The sequence below is a fragment of the Pyrus communis genome, chromosome 7 (genome assembly GCF_041283825.1).
Source record: "Pyrus communis isolate YQ-2024b chromosome 7, ASM4128382v1, whole genome shotgun sequence".
NCBI classification, from domain to species: Eukaryota; Viridiplantae; Streptophyta; class Magnoliopsida; order Rosales; family Rosaceae; genus Pyrus; species Pyrus communis.
Genome location: NC_142571.1, coordinates 16,985,764 through 16,997,727, shown reverse-complemented (window position 1 = coordinate 16,997,727; position 11,964 = coordinate 16,985,764). Strand labels below are relative to the sequence as shown.

Sequence of the window (11,964 nt, the reverse complement as noted above, 5' to 3'; positions counted from 1 at the left end):
ACTATTCAATTTCCTATTTCATAGTTATAGGAATTAATTTTTATTTATATTTTCATTAATTTTACAATTGTAGTTTGTTAGAAAGTTTGATTTTCTATAAGTAGTCAATAAAAGCCATAGACCTTATGGGTCACTTGTAATATTTTCGGGTACAACTTGATCCCATAAACACGTAGGCGAAAATCATTCATGAAACAAAGTTTTAACTTAGGAATTACAAGACCCTAAAGAAAGGGGCATTTTTGTCAATAAGACCCGATATATTTGGAAAGCTCCAGCCTTGCTTGCTAGAGCAACATTTCTAATTTGGGGAAATCCAAGTCGTGGGTTAACCTAGATACCACTTGACTCGATGAACTAACCCAGCTCGCTAAGGATTTTTTTTATCGCCGTTTCTAGCAATTCTGATGACTACGACTGTGATCACCACTACAATTCGACTCCCTTCATCACCATAAGCATAACTCACCCCTCAATTTCTCCAGTAACTACCATCATGGACTCCGACGCAAAGGTTGTGAATCACTGCCATTGTGCACCGGTGACTCGTCGTTCTGTTGACGACACTAGCAACCACCACCACTTCTGAGAAGCCCTTTATCTCAGGAGCAAGACCTTACCTTATGATCCTCTATTGGTGCAATATCGAAGACGCGGCAAGCCCATGTGTTTTCTGGCCACCTGGAGCTTTTTCAACAAATTTCGTCGGCTTCCGCCCTCATCTGGCCTCTAGTACAAGTATAACTTCTTATCCTCATGCTGAGATCTACATTGTGATATAATTTTTGTGTATTTTAGGGTTGACCAACATCCAGCGATGGCGGTGTCACATGGCTAGTGATCCAACTTTGTCTCCCTAAGTTAAATTTGATACCGTGAATCCATTTTTGATATCCGTTAGATGAGATTCCATTGTCTGAACTTGGTTCAATAAAGATCTGCCACGTGCCCTTTGTAGTAGATGAAGAGTCGACCGTTGGATTGTCACAAAATTAAAGTATGTGGTTATACGTAATATTTTGGGGTCTTGAGAATTTACGGATAAAAAATCTGATGTATGAATTACGAAGGTTGTTGATCATACCGTTGACCACATTGACCGAGGGTTGACTTTTGGTCAAAATGTTCCGAATTGTTCTTAAATACTGAAATTAACATTACTAAATATCCAATAAAGCCCAGTGAGCCTATCTTGATCAGCGAGCCATCATGAGGGATCTGTGCTTCAATTTGCATGCCAGTGGCACCTTACTAAAATTTACGTAATTATTGAACTTCTAAATGATGGATATGTGTGACTAGTATGAAAATATGAGCATGGAACCATATTAGAAGTATTATGTAGAACTTATATGTATGTATGACAAGACTTTTGGTTAGTCATATGACATTGATAATGTTTGTTCTTACAATTGCGATTCATGTTGAATTGATGTATGTTGTATGATGTATGATGCATGATGTAGAATGCATGATGCATGATGTGTGATCATATAACTAAAACATGTAACAATGTAGTACATTGGTGGTTTCTTTTAGGTTAATCCGCATTGGGGGTCATTGCCTATTTGGTTACCTTGTCCCCACATGCAATCCTGCTTAATTAATTGCATTGGGGGACCATAGTATTGGGTGCATGCTTATGGTTCTGCTTGGTTAATCTGCATTGGAGAACTATACACATTCTAGGGCGACCCTGCTTGGTTAATTCACATTGGGGGTCATTACCTACTTGGTTACGTGGTGCTTATGGGTGGTCCTACTTGGTTAATCAGCATTGAAGGACCACACCATTTGATGCATGCCTATGGTTCTGCTTGGTATATCCGATGAAGATCATACGTATTTTAAAGGTGATCATACTTAGTATATCTACAAGGGGAGATCACTGTATACACGATTATATTACGTCTATGGTCCTACTTGGTATATCCCGATGGGGGCCCATACGCATTGTAGGGGTGATTATGCTTGGTGTATCACGATAGCTGATCATTACCTCCTTAGGGTTGTAAGGAGTGGTTGTGCTTGATAAATCTGTGACAGGTGACCACTTCCTAGTGAGATTCCATTTGAGTGCTCCAGAATCCTAGTTCTTGGTCGAGTCTGTTGAGCTAGCCCTAAACCCTACATACTTGTGAATAGAAATATTGATGGTAGACATTTGTTTGTAAATTAGGGTTATGATATTGCTTGAAATCCATGTAGGGAAATATAGAGATTTACTTTATTAAATTTCATGAAAGGATACTTGTCTTGTTGGTTGATTAAGTAGTTAAATGTTAATATTGTGTATCCTTGGATCATTGAATCGATTATTTGTTGTGATTGTAAAATTGTGTTGTAAAACATTGTGATGTATGTGGATGACGAAATGACAATCCTGCTTGTCATATGATTTCATTATGTAGTCTGGAATCTAGTGATTTATGCTCATTGAGTTCCATTGAGTGCTTATGGAACTTTTATGTTTTTCTGCTAGGAAGTATCATGAGAAATGTCACAGTTTAAAAAAAGGGTGACACAAATGGCTTGATCCTATCTTAGGGTACGTAGGTAGTTTAACACAGAGGTAAGATGCAACCATGATGAAAGAAGAGGAAAAGCTACTACACTATTGAACTGTTAGTGTTTTTTGGTCATTGTCTCGAAAGCGAGACATGATAGTTGAACAGGTAAGTTGTGACGTTACTCTTTGATCATGGAATAAAAATTTGATGAGGTAACAATTGATTAAAACATCTTCGTCAAATCATAAAAAGTAACAGATATTTAATTTAAAAAAGTGAAAAATTAGTTGGGGATTCTAATTTCCTAGACAAAAAAATTACAAATTTTACTGAATTTCTCATTAATCATTACACCAACAGCACTCTTCCCTTCAAATGACCACAATCATTGCCAAAACAAACATCTCATTACATCTCAGAATCTAGTTTTACAACAAAAACAATCTTTCAATAATTTTTTTCCATTCCCTCTATTTTTACTCAATATCTTTCTTGGCAATGCCTCTATTTTTACTCCATTGTCCAATTCAAAACATCAATTTCCAATTTTTTTTTAAAGTTTTAAAAATTACATTTCATAAAATAGATCGATTCGTTCGGCATTCGGGCCAACACAGTTAATTAAGTCGAAATAGAAAATGTCTCAGCCTTTGGAGGCAGATTGTCTGCCCTCATGTTTGGGTGCCCTTCCTATCCCTTTCTATTTTATGCGGTCATGTTTAAACCACGTCAACATTTTTTATTCATTTTTTTAATAGAGACAATAAGACAAAAAACAATAAGAATATAAATTGTTGACGTGATTTAATCGTGACCGTACAAATAGAAATAAATAGGAAGGACACCCAAATAAGAGAGCAGACAACTTGCCTCCTAACAACTTGATTGGAAGACAAACCATCCAATGACCAGTCAAAAAGGCACTCTCACCCGAATATTCCGTTTCAAAATCTCCTCTTTTATATGGAAAATCCGCAAATACGCGCCGTCTGATCCTCCATCATATCCGATCAACGGCTGGAATTTAACCTTTGACCAAGGTACAATAAAGAAATGGTGTAAGGCTGGAATGAATGATTTTCTTCTTCTGTCCAAGTTTGACCGCAGAATCAAAATTCCCAAATAAAAAGTAAAAAAAAAAAAAAAAAAAAAAAAACAGCTAACAGACAGAGAGATAAATTCTAGAGAGAGAAGACTACAAAAACAATTGTAGAGAGAGAGGGATAGGGAAGAAAGGGAGTTTGTGGTTTTTTTCTTCCTTTCTTTTCCTTTGATTCTTCTCTTTTGGGGGATTTGCAGTGTTTGATTTGAATCAGGGGAGGAGCGAGAGAGAAGGAGGAGAGGAGAGAGAAAGCTTGGCATTTCTCTCTCTTCTTGTTCATTGGGAGGAAATTCAAGTTAGGGTTTTTGGGTTGTTGAATCAGAACAACGAACAAAGATGAATATGATGCGCCGGCTCAAGAGCATTGCTTCGGGACGGACCTCAGTTTCGTCGGACCCTGTAAGTTTGAATTTTTGTTTGTATTTGATTTCTAGTTTTGGTTTGGAGGATTTGAGCTTGTTTCTGGTAGTTTGGAAATGGAGGAAAATAAAGCAATAATGTTGAATGTTTTGACTTAGGGCGGTTTGGTTTTTTGATATTTCAAATTTCGATTTCAGAAGCTCGCGTCTGGTAAGATTTAGTCGATGTAGAAAAACATGGTGGAGGATTTGTGTTTGTTTATTTATAATTTGGGAAGTATATGACTTGAAAGTATATATGTGTGTATGTATGTATGAATGTATTCATTTTCCTAGTATCACACAACTTTTTACTGGGTGTGTAATTATGTGGATTTGAAGGATCATTTGAGTGAAGTTGATTAACATTTGTATTTTATATATTATTAAAAGAGGCTTTTATTTTTCGCCCAAGGGGCGAGTGGATGTTCAATCTTATGCATATAGTTGATCCAAGTTGAAATGGAATTTTAATTGGTTTTCTTTGTTACTTTTGTATATGGCTCGCTGTTCAATGTTGGCTGCTAGTTTTGATTGGCATAGCATTTTCATGATGCATTTCTATTGTAATTAATTGCGAGCGTCGGATTTTGTTTGTGTTACCACAGATAGTAGTGTTTTTTGAAAGAGCATCTTGGGGGATAACTGATGGAACAAATTACTACTTTCGGTTCTTGTATGAGCCATCACATGTAATGCCTACTTTGTGTTTGGATATTAGATAGATATGTGTATGTACATATATGTATATAAACTATAAAGTTGGACGAGAATGATTTTCTACCTCATGAATGCCGTGGCTCTTTGGGTTTGCACATCAATGAGTCAAATTGTTATTTTAGACAAGTATATTGGATTTCTTCTTATTTCCAGGACAATGTCCAACTGAAGTATATCACAATGTGTATACTCTATTGATTTCTGAGATGCAATTTAACGTGTTTTGCCTCATATGTACTGCATATGGTTTTGCATGGCTTTTAATGCGCCAAGTTAGCTGTGGGTTTTTTTTTTTTTTTTTTTTAATTTTTTTTTTATACCTCTTCTGGAATATAAATCTTCTGTGTTTATGTTAATGTTTACGTCTTTAGTACTTTCCTAATTTTGTTGTGATGAAACGATCACGTGGTGATCTATGCAATTATGCTAATAGTTAATGACACAATGAAGGCTGAGTGGATTTTTTTTTTTCTTCACAATTTGGTAATTTGGATGCGCAGTTCTTTTTTTCCATTTGAATCTATATTTAGCAAAGTTAAATTTATTTCTTTTTTCATTTTAGGGAATTGATTCTACCACAAAAAGAGCAAAGGTGGATCAAGAAACTGAGAAGAAGGCTAATAAACAGTCAAATACTGTTGAGGGAAGTTCCACTGGTCTAGAGCAGCATATGGCTTCAACGTCACTGGAAACTGCTGCGAGCACATCCAGTGTATCTTCAGTAGGTAAGACCGAGACCAAAGAAGACAAATCTAGTAACAATCAGCTTCCCAAAGAAGTGCATGAAATGAAAATTAGAGATGAGAAGGCCAACCACCATGATGACAAGGTATTTTTTTTGTTGGCAGGCGTTGATTTTTTTTTTCTGTGATCCTTTTTTCCTCCATATATGTGTCTTTATTAACTCTCATGTGAAAAAGACATGTTTTAAACAAGTGAATATCGGTTACTGGGTAAATTGTGTAAACTTGCCCTGTGCAGGATATGGAAGAAACTATTATAAATGGTAATGGAACAGAAACAGGTCATATAATTGCAACGACAGTAGGTGGTCGAAATGGACAACCTAAACAGGTGTGCTTAGTAATTCTGCATTTCTTATGTTGTCTCCTAGGAAGTCCTCATGTTATTCTTGTTTTTTTTGTTTCTTTCTTTTTTCGGAAGTTCTTTCTGCATGACCTCATTTTCTGCTGGATTGACTAATTTTTCATTTTTGGTTACAGACTATCTCTTACATGGCAGAGCGTGTAGTTGGCACTGGTTCGTTTGGAGTTGTCTTTCAGGTACTTAGAATTATTTACATTTGTTCATTATTTAGGTTTCTTTGGTTCCGTTTTCCACTGATACAGATCTCGACGTCATTTGTTACTTTGCTTACTATAATTTATTGTGCAGGCTAAGTGTCTGGAAACAGGTGAAGCAGTTGCAATAAAAAAGGTGTTGCAGGATAAAAGATATAAAAACAGAGAACTTCAAATTATGCGCTTTCTTGACCATCCTAACGTTGTTCAATTGAAGCACTGTTTCTTTTCAACTACTGACAAGGATGAGCTGTACCTCAATCTTGTCCTCGAGTATATATCTGAAACTGTTTACCGGGTCTCAAAGCATTATATCAGGATGAACCAACATATTCCCATTATTTATGTGCAGTTATATACATACCAGGTAATTTTGGAATCCGTCTATTTCCTCCACTTAGTGGGAAAAGGCTTTCTTGTTGTTGTGTCTATTTCCTCCACTGCCTTTTCATTAGTGGGTTGTCAGGTTTTTTTATTCCTATTATGTAATAATAAACTGAATTATTTTCTTTTTTGTAGATTTGTCGCGCATTAAATTACTTGCACCATGTTGTTGGTGTGTGCCATCGTGACATTAAGCCACAAAATTTGCTGGTAAGATTTCTTACAGTTTATATCAATTTAATCTTAGTGTTGATCAAGTATGAACAAGAATTAGTTTTCTCATTCATAGCAGTTCGACTTTAATTGATCTGAGATTGTATCTTCAGTCATTGTAATGCTGCTGAGGGTTTGATGCATGTGCAGGTCAATCCCCACACGCATCAGCTGAAGATATGTGATTTTGGGAGTGCGAAGATGTTGGTATGTTTCGTATTCTGTGAATCTGGAGGTGCTTTGATGATATTTGGAATTCATGAAGGTCTTGGAACTGATGACTTCTTTAATTTCCTCATTTTTAGGTGCCTGGTGAAGCCAACATATCATATATTTGTTCACGCTATTATAGGGCACCAGAACTTATATTTGGGGCTACAGAATATACCACTGCAATTGATACGTGGTCTGTTGGTTGTGTATTTGCTGAGCTTCTTCTTGGAGAGGTACGTGAATAGCACGTCAGATTCTTGTTTAACTTGTATGAGTTTGGTTTGTTTTATTTTTCCAGAATCTCATGACTATTTCTGATATCATTACAGCCACTGTTTCCCGGGGAGAGTGGTGTTGATCAGCTGGTGGAGATTATAAAGGTACAGTAGATGTAAACCATTCGTTTCTTGTCATGGTGGTGATATTTGTGCTATTTTGTGTTCTCATCTTTCTTTTGGGTATTATTCTAGATTCTTGGGACACCAACCAGAGAAGAAATAAAGTGCATGAATCCCAATTACACAGAGTTCAAGTTTCCGCAGATCAAAGCTCACCCGTGGCACAAGGTATGTTCAATATTTTAATTCAGTATTTATGGTCAATTGGATGTATTTGTTCAGCCGAAATCTTATTGTGATTGTTATCTTCAGATATTTCACAAGCGAATGCCCCCAGAAGCAGTGGATCTTGTGTCAAGGCTGCTCCAGTACTCACCAAATCTACGTTGTACCACTGTAAGAAAATGAACTTACTTTTGATAAATTATGATTAAAGTATGTGATATGGACAAGTCTAAAGCTAAATTGTTTCCTGGTTTTTAGTTGGAGGCTTGTGCACACCCCTTCTTTGATGATTTGAGAGACCCGAACATGAGTTTGCCTAATGGACGAGCATTGCCTCCTTTGTTCAATTTCACAGCTCAAGGTAAGATATTTCACCATTCTATGGTCTGGTTTTCGTTGTTGTCGCCTCCAGTCTTTAACTTGATGACGATTGCCCTGCAGAATTGGCTGGAGCACCCACTGAACTCCGACATCGTCTAATCCCTGAGCATGCTAGGAATTGATGCACGAACCTGAGGGGGTCACATAAGTTCACGATGTAAATGCCGTTTTGATTGCTTGGATGCTCAGATGAGCCATGCTGCCTTGCACCCCTAGGGTCTGCTGTCTCTCGATCCTTTCAGTTCAGTAATGAAAGTACGCACCGGAGATGAAGTGGCAGGCTATTCGATCGAATAGATTTTGCGGGTGGAATTTTCAGGTGGGTGTTTGTGGGGATTGCTTCGGCTAAGTTTCCAAGACCAAATTTTCGCGATGTATGTCGTATACCTTGACTGTGAAAGAAGAGCTTTTACATGTGAATGCTAAATCATGTTGTCTCATTTAGATGAAATCAGGTTCTCATTGTATGCTGTTCCACTATTACAGAGATTCAAATCTTTGAGTGGATTTTCCGACTTGCCTTTCTTCATTTGCTTCTCTCTTTCGGTGGTAGATCTGTATGTTCGTTCTACTAATCTTCGAGCTAAAAACATCATGCTTGAAACACCCTCTGAAACTAAACTCAAGTGTCATTTAACATTATACACCTTCCATATATTTCCTTCCGAAGAACCTGCGTCTCAGTACGGAGATGACAATCGGTCGTCCGTGAAGCAGCATTTCTCAGATAGACCTACCAAAACGGTTGTTTGTGCTACAGATCATAAAATGGGTTACAGTGTATCATGGATAGACCTCAGTGAAGATTCACCAGCATAGTCTGAAATACCCTACCGAATGTGCATGAACGGTAATGTAATAGCATGCTTTGAAGTAGTACGAAAAAAGATTCTCAACTATAACCTAAATTACTGAGAACTTGGCTTTCAGCAGATTTAAGATGCTTACAGAAAAGTGACATCACAGAGTATGAGAGAAGGGAAAGTTTATATTACCATTTAAGTCGATGTTCATTTGATCGTAACAGGATTGAAGGGTGTCGATGGAACCTAACCTTTGAAGTGTTGCAAGTGGACCGGCTTTAGAAAGAGCACCAAGAACGAGCCATTTGGAGTTAACAGACGAATCTTCTACCAGTAATCATCACAAGAGCAGTTCCCTTCTTTGAAATGATGAAAACAGTTTGAATCTCTTAATATAATATGCCGAAGATAGACCTTTGATATAAATTTCATTGCAGTATGGCAATCTCCACAAACCCGGAGATTCTTAAAAATTCGGATTGGTGCCCCTGGTGGTGTGGTGAGAAGCCCAAAAGCAACAGCCAACTTCTCACTGTGATACGCTAGGCCAAGCTCTTTACCCTCTTTATCCATGTCATGAAGCGCAAAATTCATATCTGGCACGTATCCAGCTTCCTTGATCAACATCATGATCTCATCAACCTTTGAATATATTTCAGCCGTCCTCGAATGGCTTCTATCTTCAGACATAAAGGTATGCATTTGGCTGTTCGTCTCAATCCAGCTGCATCCAGGCTCCTTAAGAATTCCCTTTGATTTCATCAATCTTCGGATTCTTGCAGCATCTTCCCATCTAGAAGCCGCAGAATACATGTTAGATAACTGAACATAAGGCACAGCATTTAGAGGTTCCAATTTGAAAAGGTTTGTTGCTGCCCGCTCTCCAAGTTCTATGTTCCCGTGTACTCTACATGCAGCAAGCAGTGCCTTCCATACAGTTCCATCTGGTTCCACAGCCATTTTATTAACTAATGCTTCGGCCTCATTAAGCTTCCCTGAGCGCCCCAAGAGGTCAATCATGCATGCATAGTGCTCTGGACCTGGTTGTATTCCATAAACCCTACTCATCGATTCAAAGTAGTACTGACCTTTTTCCAGAAGACCAGCATGGCTACAAGCAAATATTAAGCCGATAAAGGTAATGAAGTCCGGTTCTGCGCCAGCTAAAATCATTTGATCATAAAACTTTAGGGACTCCTTTCCTCTACCATTCTGGGCATAACCAACTATCAAAGCTGTCCAAGTAATCACATCTTGAACTTGCATAGAGTCGAAAACTCTATTGGCGTCTTCTATGCACCCGCATTTTGCATACATTGCTACAAAGGAATTATCTACTGATAAGGAGGCTTGAAGGCCGGACTTAATAAAGTTTGCATGAATTTGTTGGCCAAATTCCAGAACTGTCAGTTCGGCACAGGCACTCAAAGCGCTGGCAATTACAAACTGGTCGGGATAGATCCCTGCAGTTCTCATCTCACAGAACAATCTAAGTGCTTTTTCATGAGAGCCATTATGTACATAGCCTGTGATCAGGGAGGTCCATGAGATAACATCCTTGTTTGACATACACTTAAACACCTCAACCGCAGCATCTATGTTCCCCTGCTTAGCATACATATCAACGAGAGCATTTCCCACAAGTTGATAAACGTCAAAACCAGTCTTGATTATCAAACAATGGATAGACATTGCATTTTTCATGTCCTTCATCGCAGCAAAGGAGTTTAGAACAGATGGATACGTAAAATGATCAATCTTCATTTCTCTCGAACGCATATCTTTAAACAAGGACAAAGCTTCTTCTGCGAATCCCTGCCTTACACAACCCACAATCATGGAGTTCCAAGAAACAACATCGTCAACCTCCATGCTTCTCAATGCCTTCTTTGCACTATTAAGGTCTCCACATTTGACATACATGTCAACCAAGGAACTTTGGACAAACACATTAGCCCCGAGACCACTCTGAACAACACATCCGTGCACCTGAGCACCGAAACTATGTGCTAAGACTGATGCAGAAGCTGTCAATACACTAGGGAACGTAAAATGATTGGATTCAACCCCTTCTGCTCGCATGTCTCGGAAAAACTTCATTGCCTTAAACCCATCACCATTCTGAGAGTACCCAGTAAGCATGACAGTCCACAAAACGTGGTTTTTCCTATCAGGCAGAGTCACAAAGAGATACTCAGCTTCTGATATGCGCTTGCACTTTGCATACATGTCCACCAAACCCGTGACAACGAAAATATTATTGTCAAATTGGGTCTTTGTCATATAACCATGAACAAGCGCACCTCTCTGGAGCAAACCCAATGTTGAACACAACCTCAGAACACTGCCCAACGTGTACTGGCTGGGCTTGTGCCCCTCGAACTGCATTCGCCAAAACAACTCGAAAGCTTCACTTTCGCTCTCATTTCGGCAGTACCCAGATATCAATGATGACCATGTGATGGAGTTTTTACTTGGGGTCGCATCAAAGAGTTGTTTTGCTTCAGCGAGTCTTCCTGAGTTGGCATAAGCAGCTATCATAGTGTTCCAAGAAAACTCATCCCTGCTCGGCATTTTATCGAACATCTGGCGGGCCTCATCGACTCGGCCGGATTTAGACAGCTCATTGAGAAGTAAATTGGAGTGAAACTTAGACTCCGTTGAATCCACAGTGCTGCGGAGGAAACGGGTCAGTCCTCTGTGATTGAATCTGGATTGATGGGAATAATTGATAAAAATTGAATTGAATTTGTTCATAACCAGCCTTCGCTTTTCAATGGCCGTGTAGATCATCAAGGTTCGAACTCTACAAATATAGCTGACTTCAACATCATCCAATTGATGAAAGAAATCAATGTCCTTTTGGATTCTATGTAACGAAGGAAAGGAAACAAGTTGATCTGAAATTGGGCCAGAAAAATGGATACAGGCCCATTTGAATATCAAAGCTTGCTTATTAATTCAAACTATGTTTTATTATTTAAAAAGTAAATTGTAGTAATGATTCATCAACTTTAACCTAATTAAAGTGATGGTTCCTCAACTAAGTGATCATTAGTTCTTAACTAATCAAAACGTACAGCTATGGTCCTTTTTGTCAACTCTGTTAGAACTTCTATCAAAATAAGTCACGCATCACGCACGTGAAGCTAAACCAAGGGCAATAAGGAAAATCAAATGAGAAAAATTGTAGCAATAATCCCTCAACTTTTTTTAGTACATCAATATTTTTACACTAAGGGGAGGGGAGTTCGGCTAAGTCGCACAATGGACATCCTAATTTGATATTCAATTTGCCATATCTTTAATTCAATTAAAGAAATGGTCAATTAATTTTAACCAAATTGGAGCAATGATCTCTCAACTTTAACCCAAT

The 11,964-nt window shown here is 38.2% G+C and overlaps 2 protein-coding genes across 2 annotated transcripts; one reads left to right on the top strand and one right to left on the bottom strand.

Moving 5' to 3' along the window:
- The first annotated feature begins 3,518 nt into the window (after positions 1–3,518).
- On the top strand, positions 3,519–8,314 carry LOC137734860 (shaggy-related protein kinase theta). The gene is made up of 13 exons (XM_068474168.2): positions 3,519–4,011; positions 5,293–5,559; positions 5,712–5,804; positions 5,954–6,013; positions 6,126–6,398; positions 6,551–6,625; positions 6,779–6,835; positions 6,934–7,074; positions 7,171–7,221; positions 7,312–7,407; positions 7,492–7,575; positions 7,663–7,765; positions 7,846–8,314. Exons 1-13 carry the CDS (start codon positions 3,949–3,951, stop codon positions 7,905–7,907), a joined length of 1,425 nt encoding a protein of 474 aa, XP_068330269.2. The 5' UTR covers positions 3,519–3,948; the 3' UTR covers positions 7,908–8,314.
- Positions 7,574–11,658, bottom strand: LOC137734859 (Tetratricopeptide repeat (TPR)-like superfamily protein). Its single transcript, XM_068474166.2, has one exon. The coding sequence runs from the start codon at positions 11,379–11,381 to the stop codon at positions 8,916–8,918; it is 2,466 nt and encodes an 821-aa protein (XP_068330267.2). The 5' UTR covers positions 11,382–11,658; the 3' UTR covers positions 7,574–8,915.
- Positions 11,659–11,964: the final 306 nt, after the last annotated feature.